Raw genomic sequence first — 20123 nt, 5'->3', positions numbered from 1 at the left:
AGGGACCGAAGCTGCTCCATCGCCCGCTGCGCCCAACCGGTCCCGGACGGGGGACGCAGCCGGCGGGGTGGTGGCCACGACACCCGCCGGGGCCAGCGGCTCCGGCGGCGGCATGCCAGACAACCAGAATTTCCCACCTTGCCTCTCACCAACAAAACCTGCTTTTCTTCCTCACTCGCTGCTTTATTTTTTTGCATTCGCTCCACAGAACGGGGGGAAAAAACAGGGGGTGGGGACAAGGAGCCGGAGAACAAAATGTTTTTGTTGCAAATGCGTAATAAAAGCAGGGAGAATACTTCCTGGAAAAACACATTTCTCCCCACTGAAACCGCTTGCAGGGGCTGTGGCGAGCGGGGCTGCGTCGCTCGGGCCCCGCGGCGCCGACGGCAGAGGCCCCGAGCGCCCGGCGAGCAGCGGCGTCCCCGAGGAAGCGCTGCCACCCGCGCCACGGCTCCGAGCTCCTCGGCCCCGCACGCCTCCCCGGCCCCGGTACTCGCCGGGGACGGTGGGCTGAGGCGGTGATGGGGGAACTGCACACTTCCCCACCTTCTTCCTTCTGCGCACCTCTCTCCCTCGCCAACGCAAGTGCAACGTGTCTGCAACTCTTTTTAGGCACCTTTTAAGAATTTTGGTCACATCTCTGTAAACTGGTCTCCCCCTCCGATTTGGCTGATAAATACCAGGGCCTTGGAGTAATCCATTTATCTACTGTACCACCCTGCCTCTGTTTAGATTTAGTAGTCATCACTTTCCCCATGTGACATCAATCTACATGATATCAATGTAAACTGTTTGTATAACAAAGTGTTGCACATTTTATTGTCCTGCCAGCAAAGAAAGGGATAAAATAGCACATTGCCTGTCTGACAAAGGAAATACAATTGACATCGTGCATTCTGCAGCACAGAAACCGAACTATGTATTGGCCAGTTTCTGCCCTCCTAACACAGCAGAGCTTGCAAGTTTTACCGCATCGTTCTTTGCATTAAAACAAACAAACAAAAAAAACTTATAAAGAGCAGGGGTTTTTTTATTTATAGGCATTGAAAGATCTGCTTCCTAAACCAAACTAAGATTTAAACATGCACAATTAATTTCTATGGCAAAGACTGCTGTGGCTCTGGTTTGATAACGAGATAATTGCCTTGCAAAGGTCAGGAGAACGGCACGGTTAGCTTTCGGAGCGCAAACAAAGCACTTGCTGTGGTTCGCAAGGTGTCGTTTCTGCATCACTCCACATCGCTTTGATTCATCTACTACTAATATTCCATGATACACTTGCATCATGGATCCTACTACCGCAGCAAACCTATAATCAAGGAGTGACCCTGAATAAAATACTCTACAGGAAACAGATGGTATGTTCATCAGACGCCTTCCAGCCTAAAATAACCTTTCCCATATATGAAGGATAGTTAATTAAAACTGAACTTTATATTCTGAGCTGGATCTTAATGTAAATAAAAATCAAGATGATACTACTGTGTTAGTAGACTAAACTTCCAAGTCTTTCTTTTTATTTTATTTTTTTTGCATTATCCCCCAGCAACCAGTATTTTTGTTGACTCAAAAGTAACGGTTTGTTGTGGATTTGCCAGTCTGAGCCCAATCCTGCAAGCTTGCCTTCACAAAATCACTCTAAAGAAATTTCACTGGACCCATGCCTGGAGTTACCATGGGTAATACAAAATATGTACCCTGCCATACTCCAGCAGCACATCCTCTGCCACTTGGGCTGATTTGACAAAAAAAAAAGTGTTAAATCACCTGGCAGCGACGAGGAGGCTCTCTCCCAGCGGCGGGGAGCTGCGTAGTCCCGGGGAGCGGCAGAGCGCTCTCCGTACCCTTTGAATTAAGAGGTCACCTCCCAGACGTGCCTCTGCACATGCAAAGCCAAGCTCCCCGCAATGGCAAAGCTCTCGCGGAAAAAGCCTGCATTTCAGGAACAGAAATGCCAGAAATACACAGTCGATCGCTGACATTTCTTTGGGGCCCTGGGAGCGCGAGCGCGGTCGAGGAGCGCTCTGCAACAGCAATGGGACGCACAGCGATGTTCTGCTATTTTGCATTTGTGAGCACATTGAACCAACAATGACTTTTCAAACATAAACAGCATTCGTTCCCATTTCCCCCTTGGATAACAGCGGACATTTACGCAGAACAAAAACATCATCACTTGTGAGAAAAATAAAATAGCTGCAAAGTGACTTACCAAACTCATCACATATACTTTCATTTTCTATAAGGGTTGGATGATCAAATGTATCCCGACAGTAGAAGATTTGGGGGTTCTTGCTTGTTACTGCAATGCCACCCAGGGCTAAAACAAACTGGTCCGTTAGCACTGAAGAAGGCCTGTCCTGAATGCGCTTTAACATGGAACGGTATCGACAGTACTGCGGGTAGCTGAGAATTAGCAGGTTTGAATCTTCATCGTCCTCACCTGGAAGAAAAGAAAAAGCAATTACCCTCAATAGATCAGAAAAACAAGGGCTGCAACTCGACAGGGGAGACCATCTCAGAAAACTGAATGCCAATGGGGAAAGACTTGGGCTTTTCTCAAGATCAATCTTTTACAACATGGTGGGTTTTGAAAGGAACTTAAAAAAAATAAATACAAAAAGATAGCTTATTGAAACAGCTGCTTCTCTGGCTTTCTGTCCCATTCTCTCATCCTTCGGTCAAGGACTCTGCCCTAATGAGTAAGAAAACACCGCTCGGCGGAAGCTGCCCCATGGACTGAACTGACACGTTCCCCATACTTTGCCTGCTCTGCTGCTTTGACAGAAATATTACCTGTCATTTTACTCATCTCCCTATATGATCTCACTGAATCAGTCTTTACATCATCTAACCTCTTTCAAAAATTTTATATATTTTTTACACATAAAAATATTTTTATATACATATATATAATATATATTTTTTATATATATATATTTATTTTTTTATATATATATATATAAAATATATATAAGCACACGCCCAAGAGCGCAGAGCTACCAATTTGCCTTTGAAGTATCTGATACTGGCAGTCACCGAAAGGCCACTGGTGAGGAGCCGGACTCCCAAAGAGCTCGCACTGCCTTCAGGTAGGCTCAAAATATAAAGCCCTCTAGAGCAGAGTCCTTCCCATTGCACTGGGGGTTTAATGATGTTAGGCATAAAGGCGGCAGATTTTGAAACATCACAATCAAGTTTCATCATACGATAAGCAGCAGGAAACCTAGCAGCAAAAAAGCAGAGATGCAAATATGAGAAATTACTCATTTTCAGGTATGCAGCCAGTAGGCAACAGCCCTTCTCTTTCTGTTCATTTATCTCCCAGCGAGGGGTAAGCGAGCACAAGTGCCTGCGAAGGCAAAGCAAGAGGATGCTGGTTACGTTTTCTGCTCTACTCTGATTACCAGTAACTCAGCTATTTCTTCTGCTGGAGACAAAGTCTAACACTTAATCCCATTACCCCTACCAAAATCACCTTTCATAGCCTTAAAGTCAAAATCACTTCCGATACCGAAAGCAACGTGCGACCGGCTCCCACCCAACTGCACACGACGGCACGACTCGTCTCGAGCTGCGCGAGGCAACGGAAAGGCTGGCACGCAGACGGCTGGATTTTACAGAGTCTCTGGAAGGGGACGCATCGCCTGGCACGTCACCGCCGCAGACGAGGGCAACGCTGCAAGAAACGACGGCAGCACGCCGATTTGGGAAGGGCTCTTTTCAGAAGTACTGTCCGCGAAAGCCATCACCTCTGAAAACTCTGAACTTCGCCCACCGCCCCTGAAGTAAGTGGGGACATCAAAACAATTTGTGTATAAAAAAAAAAAATTACAGAAATAGACATTACAATACACATTAAATGGCATTTACGTTGCTCTTCCAAGAAAATAAAACTTGTGATTCTAAAAATCCTCCTGGTCAAGAAGGATGTGGTCACGCTTTCTTTTCTCTCCTTGTTTTTGAATCAAACGAGCATCCCACAAGCCTGTGCCACGACACGACTGTGACTGCAGCTCCCGGGAACCAGGCAGTCCTCCTCCTCGTTAGGAGACCCACGAGTCAGATCAGGAAAACCGTGCAGGAATTAAGAGCGCACGATCCATCCTCCAGCCCCTCTGGGAGCCCTGCAGGCACCTGCCTGACGCCTGCTGCTGCTCCAGACCTTGGGGCAGACAGCGGTGGGCTGGCTCCGTTGACCGGACAGCACTTCTGTCGTGCCAGGATGCAGCCAGGTTTTTTGGTTTTTTGTTTTAAGGGGGTATATAAACCCGTGCCCCGGGTGCCTTTGCAGCAAACCATTATTTTCTAGACAAATGTGCTGTAAGTCACTGCACAGAATTACACAAACTTTCAACCTCTGACAACCGACATGTGAACTCAAACCCATGCCCTAAATTAAAACCAAGGCTTTTTTTTTTTTCTTTTACAGGATCGCTTTTACACATACTTGTGCAATTCCAACAAGTACTTTACGACACATTTTTTTTCCCTTTCCTTATTCCCCCCAGGTGCAATAGATAAATCTAAGAGCGAATAAAGAACGGACAAATGGAAGATTTGTTTAGCGAAAGACAAACAGGGAGTTCCTGGAACAAAGATATTTTTCCCCCACCTCAACCACGCCCACATGAAAAAAGAAAAATCAAAGCAGACCAATCCCTAATAACATACAAGCCCAAAGAAGGGCTTGCTTTTTTCCAGCAAAATCTAAGACATGCCATTTAATAGTGAGTTTAGTGGATATTGCCAAATATCTTGGATGAGTACAACCAGAAAGCGTGGACTGTTGTGAAGAGAGATTGCAACATCGATCGCCTTCCTTTACAATCAGGAAAAAACAACGTAATTTCTAATTAAGATCTTACTAGACCAAGACACTAGATTTCTGAGACCAGCTTTAGCTTCAGTAGGGCGAGCACAGCAGAAGATAATACCTACAGTACGCCACTTGGAAGATTCAACCGAAATTACTCTAATCCCGTGCTTATATCATAATTACATGTTTTAATAATCCCCTTCAATGTCAGGTTTTCGCTTATTTATCCATTTCAGGGCTGGAGGCAGGGAGGGCGCAGCCCGGGGCAGGGGCCGGCCGCCCGCGCGGGGCAGCGCCTGCCCTCCGCGTCGGATCACGCGCTCCTCAGGTTGTCTTTGGGAGGAAGAGAGAGATGCGTGAAAAGCCAAACACAACGAAGCTAGGCAAGAACCGACTTTTCAGATCAGTACAACTTTTTTTTTTTTTTTAAAAAAAAAAAATGCAATGCAAGGCAATCAAAAGCCAAAAAAAGAAAAAAAGAAAAAAAAAAGCAAGCCTGCTGAAAACACAAATTCCTAACTAACAAAGCCATCAAGAGCCAGACCTATTTACAGAAAGAACAGAGAAATACAAAAACGTAACTCGCTTTTTGTTTGTTTCAGAAACATCAGACTATAATGTTATTGCTAATCTACTCCCAACATCAGTAAGCATTTTTTTCTTTAAAAAGACCTTCGCACTAGGATTTTATAGAGCTTGATGGAAAAACTATGCATGTTCCTTCCTGTACCTAATTACCTCAACTGCAAAATCTGCCAAGTATTTTGCCCTTTAGTTCTTTTAATCGTATTAGTGCAAATGCATTTGGATGCCAACAGAAACAAACACTTAAAGATTTTTGCTTAAAAGATTCCAAATATGCATTAGGCTTGTGCTAGAAACGCGCGTTCTTCATTTCCGCCCAGAAAGCACAAGAGTTATTTTTTTCAGAAGAAACATGGATTTGTTCCTCTTGTAAGACGAAATGTCTAGTTTCAACCCAATTTAAGTAAAATAATGTCAATACGAACCGCTCCCGCAATGATTTATGCTACCTTCTGTTACTTTATTACATTAGACATTCCTTTCTCTGAGCTTTATACTTTTCACTGTGCTCCTAGCAACCGCATAAAGGCTGATCACCAACTTTACGTACTTGGCACCCGTCCAGGCTCGACTGTTATTGATAATTATATTGAAGTTTCAATTTAATTGCTACTCTGTTGTGACACAGAATGTTTTTTGTAATTAGGCATTTCCCATTTTCTGTCCATTCATTTTTCGTATTACTGAAAATGATTTTCTTCCAGAAAACATAAGCACGATGACGATACAGAGAGGAGTATGTACCTCTGTTACTATCGTTACCACCACTGTGTTGTGAAAAAAAAAATATTTTTAGGAAAAAAATTGTGAATATAATTTCTCGGAAGGTAACTTTCTTTTCAGTTTAAGTGCTCTTATTCTTCTTACAGTTACTCAATGATTTCCTGTTCTAATTACAAGACATTATACAGAAAGTTGTTTTTAAAAAGGAAATGTGCTAGAGCAGGAGACTAAATAGCGTCATGCGCTTAATATGGTTTAAAATTCCAAACTTGTACCTCAATTTTATCAATTCTCTGCTCTACCTTGCTGCAACGTATTCTACCACAAATCTAAAATCTCTTCCACGGCAGTTAACACAAATGTATATACATCAAAGAGGAAAACACACTTGCAGTTAAACTGCAGGGGAAAGAAGAAAAAAAAAGATCTTCTTTTTTTTTCCTCTCACTGTAGCTGTTAAATTGGAGGCAAGCCAAATCGAGGAGTGGAAAATATTAAAAAGTTTAAAAAAAAAAAAAACTAAAAAGAAAAAAAAAAGAAGAAAGAAGAAAGCTTGATTAAAAAGCGAGAGAAGAGATATTCGTTTCTAAATCTAAATGAATAAGCCACAAACTATTTCATAAAAACACACTGTGACGTAAATTACACATCAGCGCCGCAGTGTTGTGGTTATTTTGAGAAGTGGCTGTACTGTAAGTCAGCTGGTAACGCCCCACCCTGAGCGATTTTGTAATTCTCCATCCAGCAACCAGCCGGAGCAGTCGGGAAGCCGCCGAGGAGCAGAGCCGGCACGGCTGCACCGGGTTTGTAATAAAAAGATAATGTACTTTCAACATAACAGAAGTAGAAGATTGGTTTTATTAACTTAAAAAAAAACCAAAAAAAAAAAAAAAACCAAGAAAAAAAAAAACAAAAAAAACCCACCCTGCTTAAAAGGTCCCAGGCTTGCCATTTGTTCCGACAAATGCTAACGCAGATCGTCGCAGGACAAGCGACGGGAGCACCAGGCACGCCGGATCCGGAGGGATTAAAAACGGGTAGGGCTCGCGGGGCTGAACGAAGCAAGGCTACGACCGCAGGACGGGATGGACCACGCCGCAGGGCAGCGCTCGGGTCTCAGCCGCGCTCCCGAGAGCGGGCGACACACCGGCTTCCTGCCTCCCGCCGGAGCACGCTTTGCGCTGGGACTCGCTTCACCTAAGGGTGCAGCTCCAGCTCGAAGCAGTCGTGCGAACCCCTCCGTAGCCAGCCGCACAGATCTCCTTCCATCCTGCTGCTCTGCGAGACGTGTGGATCATCCCATCCTCCGGAGATACAGCTCCTTCACTAACAGCTGCGGCTGCGGTTAGGCTAAAGGCTGAGCCTGCACACCAAACAGGCGAGTGAAATGAACTTCACCCACACGACAATATTGCCTGCCCTATGCCAAAGCAACAGTCCAAACGTGTGCCAAAAAAACCCTCTCCCAGCAGATACGCTCTCCATCAGGATAAAAAAGCCTAATTCCACCTGTGATAACAAACTTCCCCTCTTCCAGCTCTTAAGGCAGGAGCCAATTCTCCTTCCCTTACTCTGCTCCTTGGCAAGGACCTTCTGCAGTACCACCTGGAGAAGGAAGGTGTAGATGAGACAGAGACAACTACAGCTGATCCATCAAAACCAAAGACTGCAGGTTGGACAGGCTCCGCACCTCTCAAACCTGTCTGTCTGAGAAACATCCCATGGGGACGTGGAACAGGTTTCCAGCAGACAGAAATGAAGCATTATAAAACTACCTAAAAAAACCCCTGAACCCCTCAAAAACCAAAGGAAAACAGAACCAGCAGAAGGGTGGAAGAGTCGGTAGGAGGAGGAAGAAGAAACTGGATCTTTATGACTTCAAAAATCCTTAAGAGGAATCTTGAAGTGAGAACACCTTTTCATACCACCACTCAGTTACAGCCTGCCAAATACTCCCAAATTAGCCAGATTATCACAGCCAGATAATCACAGCTGGCCAAGATGCCATACACACATCTCTGGGTATTCCTACGAGAGAGAGGATGGCTCTTCCCAAAGAAATAACCTTGGCAGGACAGTTATGGCAGGCTCCTTGCTTGACCACCTCACATGCCGAACCCTCTGCTTAGACACCAGGCTAAGAGCTCTGGTAGGAACCCATCTTGCATGAAGTCACTTCTTTGCATGAAGTGACTGTGACCTAGGACCAAGAGCTGAGGAGTTCGGGCAGCTGCATCATCATCGTGAAACCACTTCTCCTTGCTCCAGCTCACCTATCCAACCTCTCTCGGGTAATTAGGGCAGATCTGGGGAGAGCGTTTACCAAAAAACAGCTCTTCCAATCCACCCTATTTTTCCATTCTTGCAGTCTTTGTTTGCTCCAGTAACATGAGTTGGTGTGCCCTGGCTGTCTAATTAATTACAAAACCTAAAATATTAACACAAGAATCATATTTCTCGCACAGATAAATGCAAATACAATAATGATTCAGCCCCATGAGACAGGACTGGAAATCTGTGTTTGGGGGTTTAAATAAATTTTGGTAAATTATCGACACAACAGGGATACTGCTTTGCTGGCAGAACCGGCGCTGCTCATCCTGGCTTCGAGAACCCCCCTCCATTTGAATGCTAATGCAATCAAGAACAAAGGCAACATGTTGCAGCGTAGGGACCGCAGTGATTACAGTTATGTTTACCAGATAATGACAGTGTTAACAAGTTGCCTGTAATTCTTACATGGACGTTTGCCTGCTTGATTTTGCTTTTAAATTGATCAAAAGGCAAAAGATATTTTGCCAATATGCACAATAAAATGCGCAGAGTTCTTCTGGATGTATCAGATTCTTTTTTTTTTTCCCTTGTAAGGAGGACAGAGAACTAATTCTCAGAATTTCTTGTCACTTCCACAGCCCTCTGTTTTCTGTCACGCTGCCAGAAGAACATCAGCAGTTCAGAGAACTCCTCAGATTAGTTTAACATTTGAAAGAAAGAGTACACTTACAAACCTACTGGAGATTGAAACTACTGTTCGGTCTAACAGTAATACAGTCATTAACAACAACGAAAAAATAGCTAACACCATCTAATGTATGCTTAAAGCACATGGCTGAATTTGAATGTGATTTTTTCTAGTCCTACTTAACCGGGACAAAACTAAGCATGTTGATTGATGACTGACAGCAGGTCCACATTATCAAATCTCTCGTAATATTTATCACATTAAATCACTTTGAATTCAAATCGTAAATCCAATTTTTGCAGGAGACGGAAGAAATTTAATACTGAAAAGTTCCAAGCCAGGCATCCAACATCCTTTTTCATACCCGGATCCAATATTCAGCTACTCCTAGCTGCAGCTCCCCGGTTCCTCCCATGTCTTAGAAAGCAGGTTTATGAGGTGTTGCTAGACCCCAAAGCAAAGCGACCAACAGTCGTCATTTCCAGCTTTTATACAACCCTTCCATCCATAACTGCTTTGCTGAGATGAATGAAAATTATTATCCCCATTACACAGATAGAGAAACTGAGAAACAGAGACCTTAAAGGCCTTCTCCCACAACATTGAGCAACTTGGAGGGCAACTGAGAGAGCAAAGAGCCCCAGTGGAAATCCCCGTCCACAGCTATTCCTGGCTAGGGCAGAGTTTTCCCAAGTTTCCTCCAGTCCCCCACCAGCCCTGCCTGTCTCCTTCCCAAAATTTCCTTCTCCCTTGTTTCTCAAGCGGTAAGAGCGGGCCATCCCAGACCAAACAGCAAGGGACTATCACTACAAAAAAGCCACTTTCATGAAATAAAAGGTCTTTGGACTGTCCTGCTAGGTTGTTAAAGCAAGTGGAGCTGGGGGAAATGGGGACCGATCACGGACGGGGAAGATGCCGCCTGTCCTCCTGGATGTGCTGGGTCGGGTGGACCGTTCAGGTTGAATGTGCATCAGCTTTAAAACAAGTATTTACCCTGGTTGTCGTGGTTACTGATAAGCAGCTTCAATTCTGCTGATAACAAAAAGAAGGAAGAATTAAAAAGGGGAGGGGGCCTGAAAACACAATTTGGTAATATGGCGAGGCCAAGAAGAGGAATTAAATCACATTAAACAAGCCAGTTGTACTGCAAATGGCTCTGCCTCTCTGTATTTGCCTTTATATCATCTAAGGCTCTAACATGGCAGCTGCTTCAGTTTTAACAAACAAACAGTAAAAAATCCCTTTTAATAACGAAAGGAAATAATGATATACTTTGCTTTAGCTGAATTCAAACATAATTTAATTTCTCCTGAGGTGAAATTTGCTCCGGGAACAATCAGATAATAAGCGTTATCATTCTCACAGACAAAACTGAACCAGCACTTTGCAATTCAAAGTGCTATTTAATGCACCGTTTTCGGCGATTGCTGAACACCATCCAACACAGCACCGAACCACACGTCACCGCTTACACGCAAAGCCTGAGCCTGCAAATATTTGGGCACACGAGTAACGCTGCAGACACCGCAAGCTCCACTGCGCCTACGGCTCGAGGTAGGCGCTTCCCAACGCCGTTTCACGAGCGCAGCCAAGCCCCGTAACCTCTCCCTGCACAGCGCCTTTCCATCGCCGGCGCCGCTGCTACGACTGCTATCACTACGGCTGGGTTTTTCGGTCTCCCTCCTCCCGAAAGCAGCTCCGCAGGGCGCAGACCCTGGCAACCGGCACGCCTGAGCCCCGGCGCCCGCGCGGCGCCGCGCCGCGGCTGCCCCAGCCCCGCGCTCGCGACCGAATTTGGGTGTCGGGGCGGGGGGACGTACCCAGCCCGGGGTCTGCGACGCGCCCTGGGCGCCGAGCAGCCCCGCGGAGCCGGGCAGGTCTCCGCGGCCGCTCGGCGCTGCTCCGCCGCCGCCGCCGCTCGCGCCCGCCTCGAAGTCCTTACCCAAACAGCAGTCCCGTTGGTTCTTGCGGGGTGTCTCGGGGATGTAAAAGCTGCGTTACCCGCTGCTTACAACCTGCGCCACGCGAGCAGGATCTGGCTCCGTATAAAAATAACAAGCTCGCTGTAACCCTCCGCTCCCTAACCATACTGCTGATTTCTTTGACACATGGAGAAGCGAGAATAATTACATTTTACTGAGTGCGTCTCATTACACTGATTTAAGTAAGATTTCCAAAGCTGCAAAAATATGCCTTTCAATTTCATTTGTTTCTAGCAATTCACTCCAGAGATGGTTAGTAAAACCTTCAGAAATCATCATCAACATGGACAAAAACTGTACCCTTCTCATGTGGACATTTGACAGAGGGATAATAGGGTCTACAAACACCGCAGTCAGACGTTTCTTTTCTATTTAATGTTTCCTTCTGTGCCAAACATAATATAACAGACAAGTGTTAGAGAGACATGTAGGGGGGAGCCTGAATAGAGAGCTTTAAAAGAGGCCCTTAATAGAGAAGCAGTACGCTTCGTCTTCAACAACATTCAATGGCAATTTATTTGCAGCCATTTTCTCACGTAACCTTCCACCCTGGAACAGGTAAGACAGAGCGCAGGATAATTTGTCTACTGCCAGATATGAACAAAAGAAACCATTTTTAATAAGCTTCAGCAGCCCCTTGTATTTGTTTGCTAATAACTTTTTTTGGAAGCCAATCAAAGACCAGAAATGAAAAAAAGCCAAGCTGGGAAGCAAAAAACCACAGTTAAAGCATTTTACAGATAAACTTGTGTTATCATCTGCAGCGTAATAATGCTTACATCTGTGACTTGGAGCAAACACTCAGAACTGGAAAGATGTTTCCTTAAAAATACACACACACACACACACACACACACACATATACACACACACATATACACATACATAGCAATTACAAAAATGCTAGCTACACATATTTTCTTCCAAAAATTTGCTCTTCTTTATCTCATTGCAATGCTGTACCTGCTCCCCAGTACAACCTTATTCTGGTTCCCCTCCTTCCCTGGTATCATTAGATATCACAGGTATCGCTCACAGGTATCATAAGATGCCTGTGCCAAAAAGGTTTCTGCAAGACTGAGTTGTCAATGTTGGATGAAACTCTCTTGAGAGCCCTCAGTCGCGTTTCTGAGGGAAGCTCCTTCTGGAGCTGAAGAAAAGGCTGAGTACCCAAGCCAAAATCCCAACAACGCAAGCTGAAAAATCTGATGAAGTGTTAAGTAAATTCATTAATGTTATTAAAACACAGAAAACTCCCTTGGAAAATTTCACACAGGTTTTCCCATCTCATCGCACATTAGTCATGGCCTGAGACACGCGTGAGGAGCAAACAGAGAGAAATAAAGCTTTTCTCAAGTCAACTTGGACCAAGTCCTACTCTCACTGAAAAAAAGGCCAGGCTTGTAGGCTTTGGTGAGAACAGGGCCGGGTCCTTTGAACTGCGCTGTTACGGCATCTGCAAGAGAGGTATAAAAGCTTATGGAGAGAGAAGGTGGACCAGAGAACAAAAGCAGCTGCTGGTGAGATGACAACCCCTCTGGTTAAGATGATGGAAACTTTCCTAGACTTCGGAGCAGGCGCACACCTTCCCAGTTTACTACCCTATCCCCAAAATTAGACTTTTGCCTTCTGAGGACTTTGCAGTGGAGAATGCAGAAAGAAAATAAGAATTTGCTCTTCAAGAAAGGAGAATGGCTTTTTGAATAAAAGCCAGGGCTCCCTATGACGGGAACCTGAGAGCCCAGCCCCGCACGCATCCTGAGACCAAATACAGGATTTCTCTTCCTCTTGCGCAGCGGCAGGAAGCGTTTCCTGTAGGAGAGGAGCTGCGTTACCTGAATTATCTGAAAAGGCCTCAGGTGGAGGCAGGGTGAGAAAGGATTTCAGGATGAATTATGCCCATGAGCTGGGAGGAACAAGCAAGCATCCTCCCACTCCTTTCTCTAGGTCGACTCTTTCCAAGTTTTCAGCGAGAGCCTAACCCTCTAGCGAGTCTGCCCAGGAACGACCAGGCAAAGCGCTGCCAATCCTCCAGAAAACCACCGAGCTGCGCTCGCTCCGCTCCTGACACGGCTTGGTCCCACCTCCAGCACAGAGGAAGGCTCACACAACCTCAACACACTATCTACCCCTCTGATGTCTGCTCTAATAGTAGATAGCACTGTCTGTTCCAAAGCACTTAATAGATGCAAATTAATCCTCAGGGCATTCCTGTTAGGAAAGCAGATTGATAGAAGTATTATTTCCCCAGTTTTGCGTATGAAATAATCTGTTAGGGGACGTTTGGACTCATCCGAGGCTACCAGACGAGCCTGGCCAACAGCTATCCCAGCTCCCAGACCTGTACTCGGGCCTCTAGGTGATCTCTCGTGCTCAAGTCTAACTTCAACATTTTCATTTCGAACATGGAGTGAGAGAGGAAGAAAGCTCAAGGAGGGCTGATAACATCGTGAAAAAATACTCTCTGGGAAAAGAGCCTCCCAAAGATCGATAAAGCAGCACCTTCCACCTACTGAAAGCCAGAGACCAAATCGAGGACAAGGGACAAGATGAAAGATGCACTCAGAAATAAAATTGTTAAGAGTTCTTGCTGTATATGCCATTCAAGTCACAGACTTTAACTATGATTTACAGTCAGTGTTAATGTCAGTGAAAGAGTTTTAGGTTCTTAATTTTTAGCATGGCCATGAGTGTTAGAGAATGTGTAAGAGCAGCAAACAGCGGTCCTGGATGAACAGAATATATACGCTTAATATATACGTATAACAGACTTATGTGCACACTCCCACAAAATTATATTGAGGTCCTGCTCCACACTAAGGATCTTTGTGACCTTAGATACCAGGGATGCATTGCAGATTGATTTCATATCTCTTTTGGAAAAGAGCAGCAAATGGTTTCAGCCACTATTTGCTAGCAGCCAGCACGCACGCGATGCCAGATATTAAACGGCACGCTTTCCTGAACCAAGAGCGAGCTTTATCTCCTGTTAGTACTCTCCTCCACCAACACCGAGCGAGCTGGGGACATTGTGCCCTCAATTTTTAAGGAGCCAAATGCAAGCCATGTGTATTGCTGCCCACCGCTCTGCGGCCACCGCTGCTGAGGTCCTTGAAACAAGTGCATGTGGCGTGCCAGTCCCCCAGAATGAGTACTAATCATCTCTGCTACAAAACTCCTAATTTTTGTTTCCACCGTATTCAAGAACCAATCTCCAGTAACCATAGGCTACACAGAACATTATTAATTTATCAGCGGAAAAAACATTATCTACGCACTGCATTATCAATCTCCAGCGGTGATGCCTCTGCCCAAGTTTGATAAACGGCATGCAGCGTTATGCAGCTGCTTTGCATTTTGAATCCTTTATTTATAGAACATGGCAAATTAATAACTCAAAAATGTTGTTTCAGGCAAAGTAATGGACACACAATAAAACTATTCATTTCCTAAAAGGTCACTCTAGGAGAAGCATACATTGTTTAGAAGCCGCCCAACAATGCCATTGTTCCAAGGGAAAGTGAAAACTTATAATAAGCAGTTAGCGCGCGGATCTGCATCGGAGACCCCGGGCTAATTTAAAGTGCAATCTTAAGGCAATCAATCATACTCTAAAATTACTTCATTTTCCAAACTGTTTACACTTTTTAAGTTACAAATCCACTTTCTGCTATTTCAACTCACGATTTACAGCTCCGGAGTTGGGCTGCCTTGGCGGGCTGCCAAGCGCTAGTCATGAGGGAGCTAATGATCTGAGCAGATCAGTGTTTTATAATGGAGAAAAGCGCATGCAGATTTCCAGTATGTCTGCAAGTAATCACGGCAGGCTGACTAGCAAGGAGACCGCCGCAAATTTATTTTAGGAGAAACCTCTTAAAGCCGCACTTTTTATACGGGCGAAAAAGAAATCTTTAAAGGGTACTCCAAGATTACTCAAAATTATTCTAAATGAAACTGCTGCACAAACAATATGCTAAAGAACAGTACAATAGCTAATTTCCTTTAGTGTGTCTATCTCGACCAGATCATATCCTTATCGTGCCAAGCTGGAACATTAAACTCTCTAGTTCGTGGAATCAAAACACAAGAGTGCTTCATATTACATTATAGAAAAATGAGCCGTTCCCTACAAACAAGGTCAGATTGCTGGAATGCCAAAGGTCTACGTTTAAACAGAGCTGGGAGGAGGAGGGGAGCCCTTGCCCATTTCACTCGCTGAAAAGCAGCGAGGAAACTATACCAGCAATCTAAATTTAATAGCCAAAACGCTAGAAAGAGAACAAAAAGACTCTTGGGAGATGATATTTAAATTAAATATGATCTTTATTGTTTCATTACAGTGGCACGGCCAAACAATAACTCTGTCTTACTGTACAAATAATGTCGGATCCTTGTTTTCTAGCAGAAAAAATTATTCTCTCATATTCTGCTTCCCATCAACCTTCCCAGGCTGCCCCAGGTACCCGGCAGTGGTTCTGTGCTGGGTTTGGGGTCGGACTGAGGAAGATTTGGGATTTTTTCCTGTCCTTAACGGCCACGCCAAAGAGGCATATTCTGACTCTAAAGCGGCTCTAAGAGTGGCTATAAATATTCTTGCATTGTACTCCACGAAATTCAGTTCATTAGGATAGATATTTTCGTTATAACAGTATTACATGCCTAAACTCAATTGTATAATTGGACAGGGCCAGAAACAATACAGCATACTACAGCTTTAAAATACCTGCAATCATAAATCAACACAATTATTTGAAGCACTGTCACGAAGCAGAACAGGAAAAGAAAAATTAAAAGAAACTAGACGGTAGAGAATCTCACTTGACTTTGTAAAGACCAAAAGTTTATAGCGGTCGTGAGCCTCACCACCATTACAACCAGGGAAGTCTTTCTTCTCTCTAGGTTGCCTTGAAAGGCAGCTCCTCTGGAAGGATTTTGGTTTCTCACCACCCTCCAACACAACGACCAGGGATCCCGCAGCTCTGCAGCGCAATGGTTGCGGCTGCTTTGACTTACGACTACTACGACTACACGCTCTGCTTGCGTGGGAGCCCCTGGATCTGGAGGAGAGTTTGTTGGTTTATTTTGCACTGTTGGGACTTTGTCTTTGGGAGACCACCAGCCAGCTGAGACAGTGGACTGCGCACCAGCAAGTGCCCCCAGGTACCTTCCCGTGAGGTATTACGAAATCACGGAGCGTTTGGAGAGAAACTGCATCTACCTTGTTACATTTCGAGGCAGAAGAAGCCAGGTTAGCTTGGGCACTTCTTCCTTCCCTCTACCTACAGTTACACAACAGCTCTCCAAATCTCATCTCCACCTACCTCCCAGCCATGCAGCATTTCATGCTCACTGGAGGCACTGGGCTAAAGCATGACTGAAGTTAATATTAAAACATGTATTCCTCCTACAGCTTCATCAAAAATCCCAATGAATTCTCAGGGATAGAGATCTCCCAGAACCTGCTCATTCTAGTTTTCTTGCTGCTGTTATGTATTTAACTAACTCTTTTTCTCCCTCCTTTTTCTTCTAATCTATCCAGGTCTCAAACAATGTCTTTTATTACTTTTGATACTTATGTGAAGAATATTAAGTCTTTCACACAGATATTCTCAGAGCCAAGTGCTTTATGGCTATCAGTGCTCAGCACTATATATAGCTGTGTGTGTTAGTGTGTAAGTATATACACATGCATATATAGGTACCTACACATATATGTGCATATATATGTGTATATATGCACATAGATATACACACACATACGTGTGCATATATACACACACAGCTTCATATAAATAACCCCTTTTCCTTAATACATTAAGTCAAGATTAAGTTTCTTTTATGACATCTCAAAGACACAAAAAAGAGAGAACAAGCTGATGCAAGGGGAAAGGCAGGTCAACTCGTAACCTACGTGAAAATTTCCAAGCGATAAAAACAAATATAAATAAAAGAGAAGATATAACTGGGTGATACAAACAATTCTGGAGAACACAAAAGCATTTGATGTAATTAGAGTCAGTGTCACCGAGGGGCTATTAAAAGGCATAAACATTCATTTTCAGTCACTCTGAGTCACCTAGAAGAGCTCGCTCCCAAGTAAGTAGGTTGCTGGAGCCCGAGATCCAGTCTGCTTTTCTTTACTCCAATTTTGAGTTATTGTACAATTACACCACAGAACGACATAATACAATAAACAGAACTGAAAAAGGGAAAGAAAACAATTTTTTTTCTCTTACGTGCTACGTTCAGTGTTTTTGCCTATTAACGTAACCGAAGACGTTTCTCTCAGAAAACAAAGCCAGAAGGCAGCGTGCCAGAGGCAGCTAACAGATAAATCCACGTTCCCCAGGGACAGGCTTTTTGGTTTTGGGGGGCTTTGCTGGACGGCAGTCTTGCAGCAAGCACTCCCAACGCATGCTGCCGATCTCTTCGCGCGAAACAGGGAAGGAAAAGGGAACGCTTTTGAAGATCTGCGCAGCTTGGAAAAACTTCATGTTCTAACCTCCGGGTCCAAGGCCACAGTTTTCCTAACCATGAGGTCTGCAGCTATTGCGAAGCCCCCTGCGTATACCATGTATACTGGGAGTTAATTTATCACTCGGGTCATTGTATACTAGCTGGGAGTTTGTAAACAAGAATGAATCACAGGTTTCATTTTTGCATCCCTTTCAAACTGGAAGACCTAAGAGTTTCCTGTTCCAACACACAAAATAGTATTGCTTCTATAAACCTCCTCCGGTCTCCTTGCCAGCAGTTTCCATTTAATTAAACTGACAGCAAAACAGGGCCCTTGCTAATGTGATCCAGACCAGTTTTCCTTCAATGTAAATTCTGAGGCATGAAATTACATCCGAAACAGACACAATAATCCCTCTATATCTTAGTCATAAGTTTAATCTATACTAAAATAACATTTTCTTTGTCTATACTGCAGTCTGTTTTAGAATTCAATGATCTTTTCTTCTTACTCCAGTTGAAGTTCGGGGAATTATTCAACTTACATTCACCTTACAGTCAATTCACAATTTTCTTCTTGCCTGTAATTTACACACTCGTTGGTTTCTAGGTCACGGGTAGCAAAATGATCTCGCATGTGAGAAACCAGATTCAGGACCTCCTTCAAACTTTCACTTTCTGGAAATGAGATAGGCTAGTAGCTTTACAAAGTCAGTTCACAGCTGCTGATCTCTCCAACTTGCCTAAGCTTACAACTTGGTCCTTCCCGCAGCTCCTCAGGTCAGCTAGCTGTGAAGACCAAAGTTGCTGAGATTTGCGTGCACCCATGTTCTTCAATAAAACGAGGTGGGGGGGTTGTTTGTTTGTTTGTTCAATGATCTGTAACGTTTCACTCTGGTCTAGTAATTCCTGTCACTACTTCACTAAGACTTCCTACAATGCCCAGGAAGAACAGACTACGCAAAAGAGTAGCTCCTTATCATGGAAGCAATCACGGGGTTCACGGCGATCTCCTCGATGACTTGCAGGGTGTGTCCAGGCCACGCACACAGGCGACTGTAACCCCCGAGATATGCAGAGTGTTTCGCTCCTGGCTCACGTGCTGCCTCAGGTTTGCACACACCAGCACAACAACGAGCCTGGAAGCTACAGCCCCCCCCCCTGCAATTTGGAGCCTGGGGTATCAGAGGCTGGAAAGAATGGTATCCATGCTGCAAAACCTGCAAAAGTCACCATTACTAGGGGAAGGGCAAAACACCACTCTTCAGTCAGTGTGGGCATAGTGGGGACCTCACTGGGACTGCCAAGCCTTTACACTTGCTAGGATGGAGAGGTTTTATCTCTGTCACTGCCAAAACACTCTCCCAAATCTGCTACCGGATCGAGAGGCCAAGTCCACGCAACAACGTTGGAAAGAAGCTGCTGCTCTTTGCTGCTCTGCAGTTTCCTCCTGCCAGAGTAGTTCCTCACCTGAGCTCAGCTGCAGCAGGTCTTCAGACTCGGTGGGAATTACACACCATGTAGCCAGCAACACACAAAGGCACACCAGGATACTCATTTTGGGACGCGCTGTGGCAGGATGGCCTGAGCCGCAGAATGCCGTGCTGTGACTGCTGCCTCTACACTTTGGTGTCGGAGAGGAAAACCTCTGCTGCCGTGCGCAGCTGTGATCCTTCCGATGCCAGCCACGCTCTCAGAAGGAAGACAGGTAACCCGGCCATTTTAAAGGAGAGCCTGAAGCCACCCTGAAGATAGATTTTTAGCACCACCAGGTTTCTACAAAAAGCTGCACAGATTAGCTCAGATACAAGCATCCGAAACTCTCTCCTGATGGCCGAAGTGACAGATGAGGTGGCATAAGAGAAACAGCTGCACAGGAACCCTACAAAAATGAACGCAAGGACAGCCTGCTCCAAGAGGGCAAGATCTTTGTTATCCTCACCAGACCTCCCGTACTGGGCCACCCCACACTGCCAATATCAGAAATTGCTTCAATTAAGGCGAGTAAGCTATTCTAGCTTACGTTTTCATGCTCAACATCAGCGTTTTCTGACCATGGAGGCCGCTGTCACTCTTCTATCCACAGTCTTCAACAGCCTCCAGGTAGTACCCATAAGGTACTCGCTATCTCTACAGGTTTGCGATGGCTGGGATTTGCCATAGCTCTGCTGTGGGTACCAGGATCCTTCTGTGTAGGAGGAAGAGGTAGCACAATGGTCCCCATACCAAATTAAATATAAACGCAGTCCCCCTGCTCACGTTGTCCATGACACAGGAGAGGGCTCCCTAACTTTGGAGTCAGCAACCCCCAGCATAGAGCTGGTGTCACTTTGCCTGGTGAAGAAGGATGCACAGGATAAAGAAAGATGCCACTGCAATGACTGCTCCAAAAAACCTCATGTTTTGGTTTGGGCAATCTGGGTAGTGAATTGCCTGAGAAATGGTAAAGGTATGGAGCAAGATAATCTGCTGAAGACAACTGGAGCAAAGATTCCCAACAAGGCGCACACAAGACTCCAGTTCTACCTGCAAACTGTACAGACATGCTCTGAAGGAGAGCAGCAAAAACAGAAATTGCAGCCCTGCCTTTTCTACA

The 20123-nt window shown here is 44.9% G+C and overlaps 1 protein-coding gene across 5 annotated transcripts in view; it reads right to left on the bottom strand.

Moving 5' to 3' along the window:
• ARID5B (AT-rich interaction domain 5B) overlaps nucleotides 1–20123 on the bottom strand; it is a 100358-nt gene that overhangs the window by 59523 nt on the left and 20712 nt on the right. For all 5 annotated transcript variants that reach the window (XM_062580331.1, XM_062580333.1, XM_062580334.1 and 2 more), the window contains one exon: nucleotides 2213–2443. In XM_062580331.1, the coding sequence (XP_062436315.1) occupies nucleotides 2213–2443 (231 nt within the window). The remainder of the gene's footprint in view (nucleotides 1–2212; nucleotides 2444–20123) is intronic.

Source organism: Rhea pennata, chromosome 7 (assembly GCF_028389875.1).
Source record: "Rhea pennata isolate bPtePen1 chromosome 7, bPtePen1.pri, whole genome shotgun sequence".
Taxonomy (NCBI): Eukaryota; Metazoa; Chordata; class Aves; order Rheiformes; family Rheidae; genus Rhea; species Rhea pennata.
Note: the sequence above shows the minus strand (reverse complement) of the source record. Positions and strands in the feature narration are given on the sequence as shown.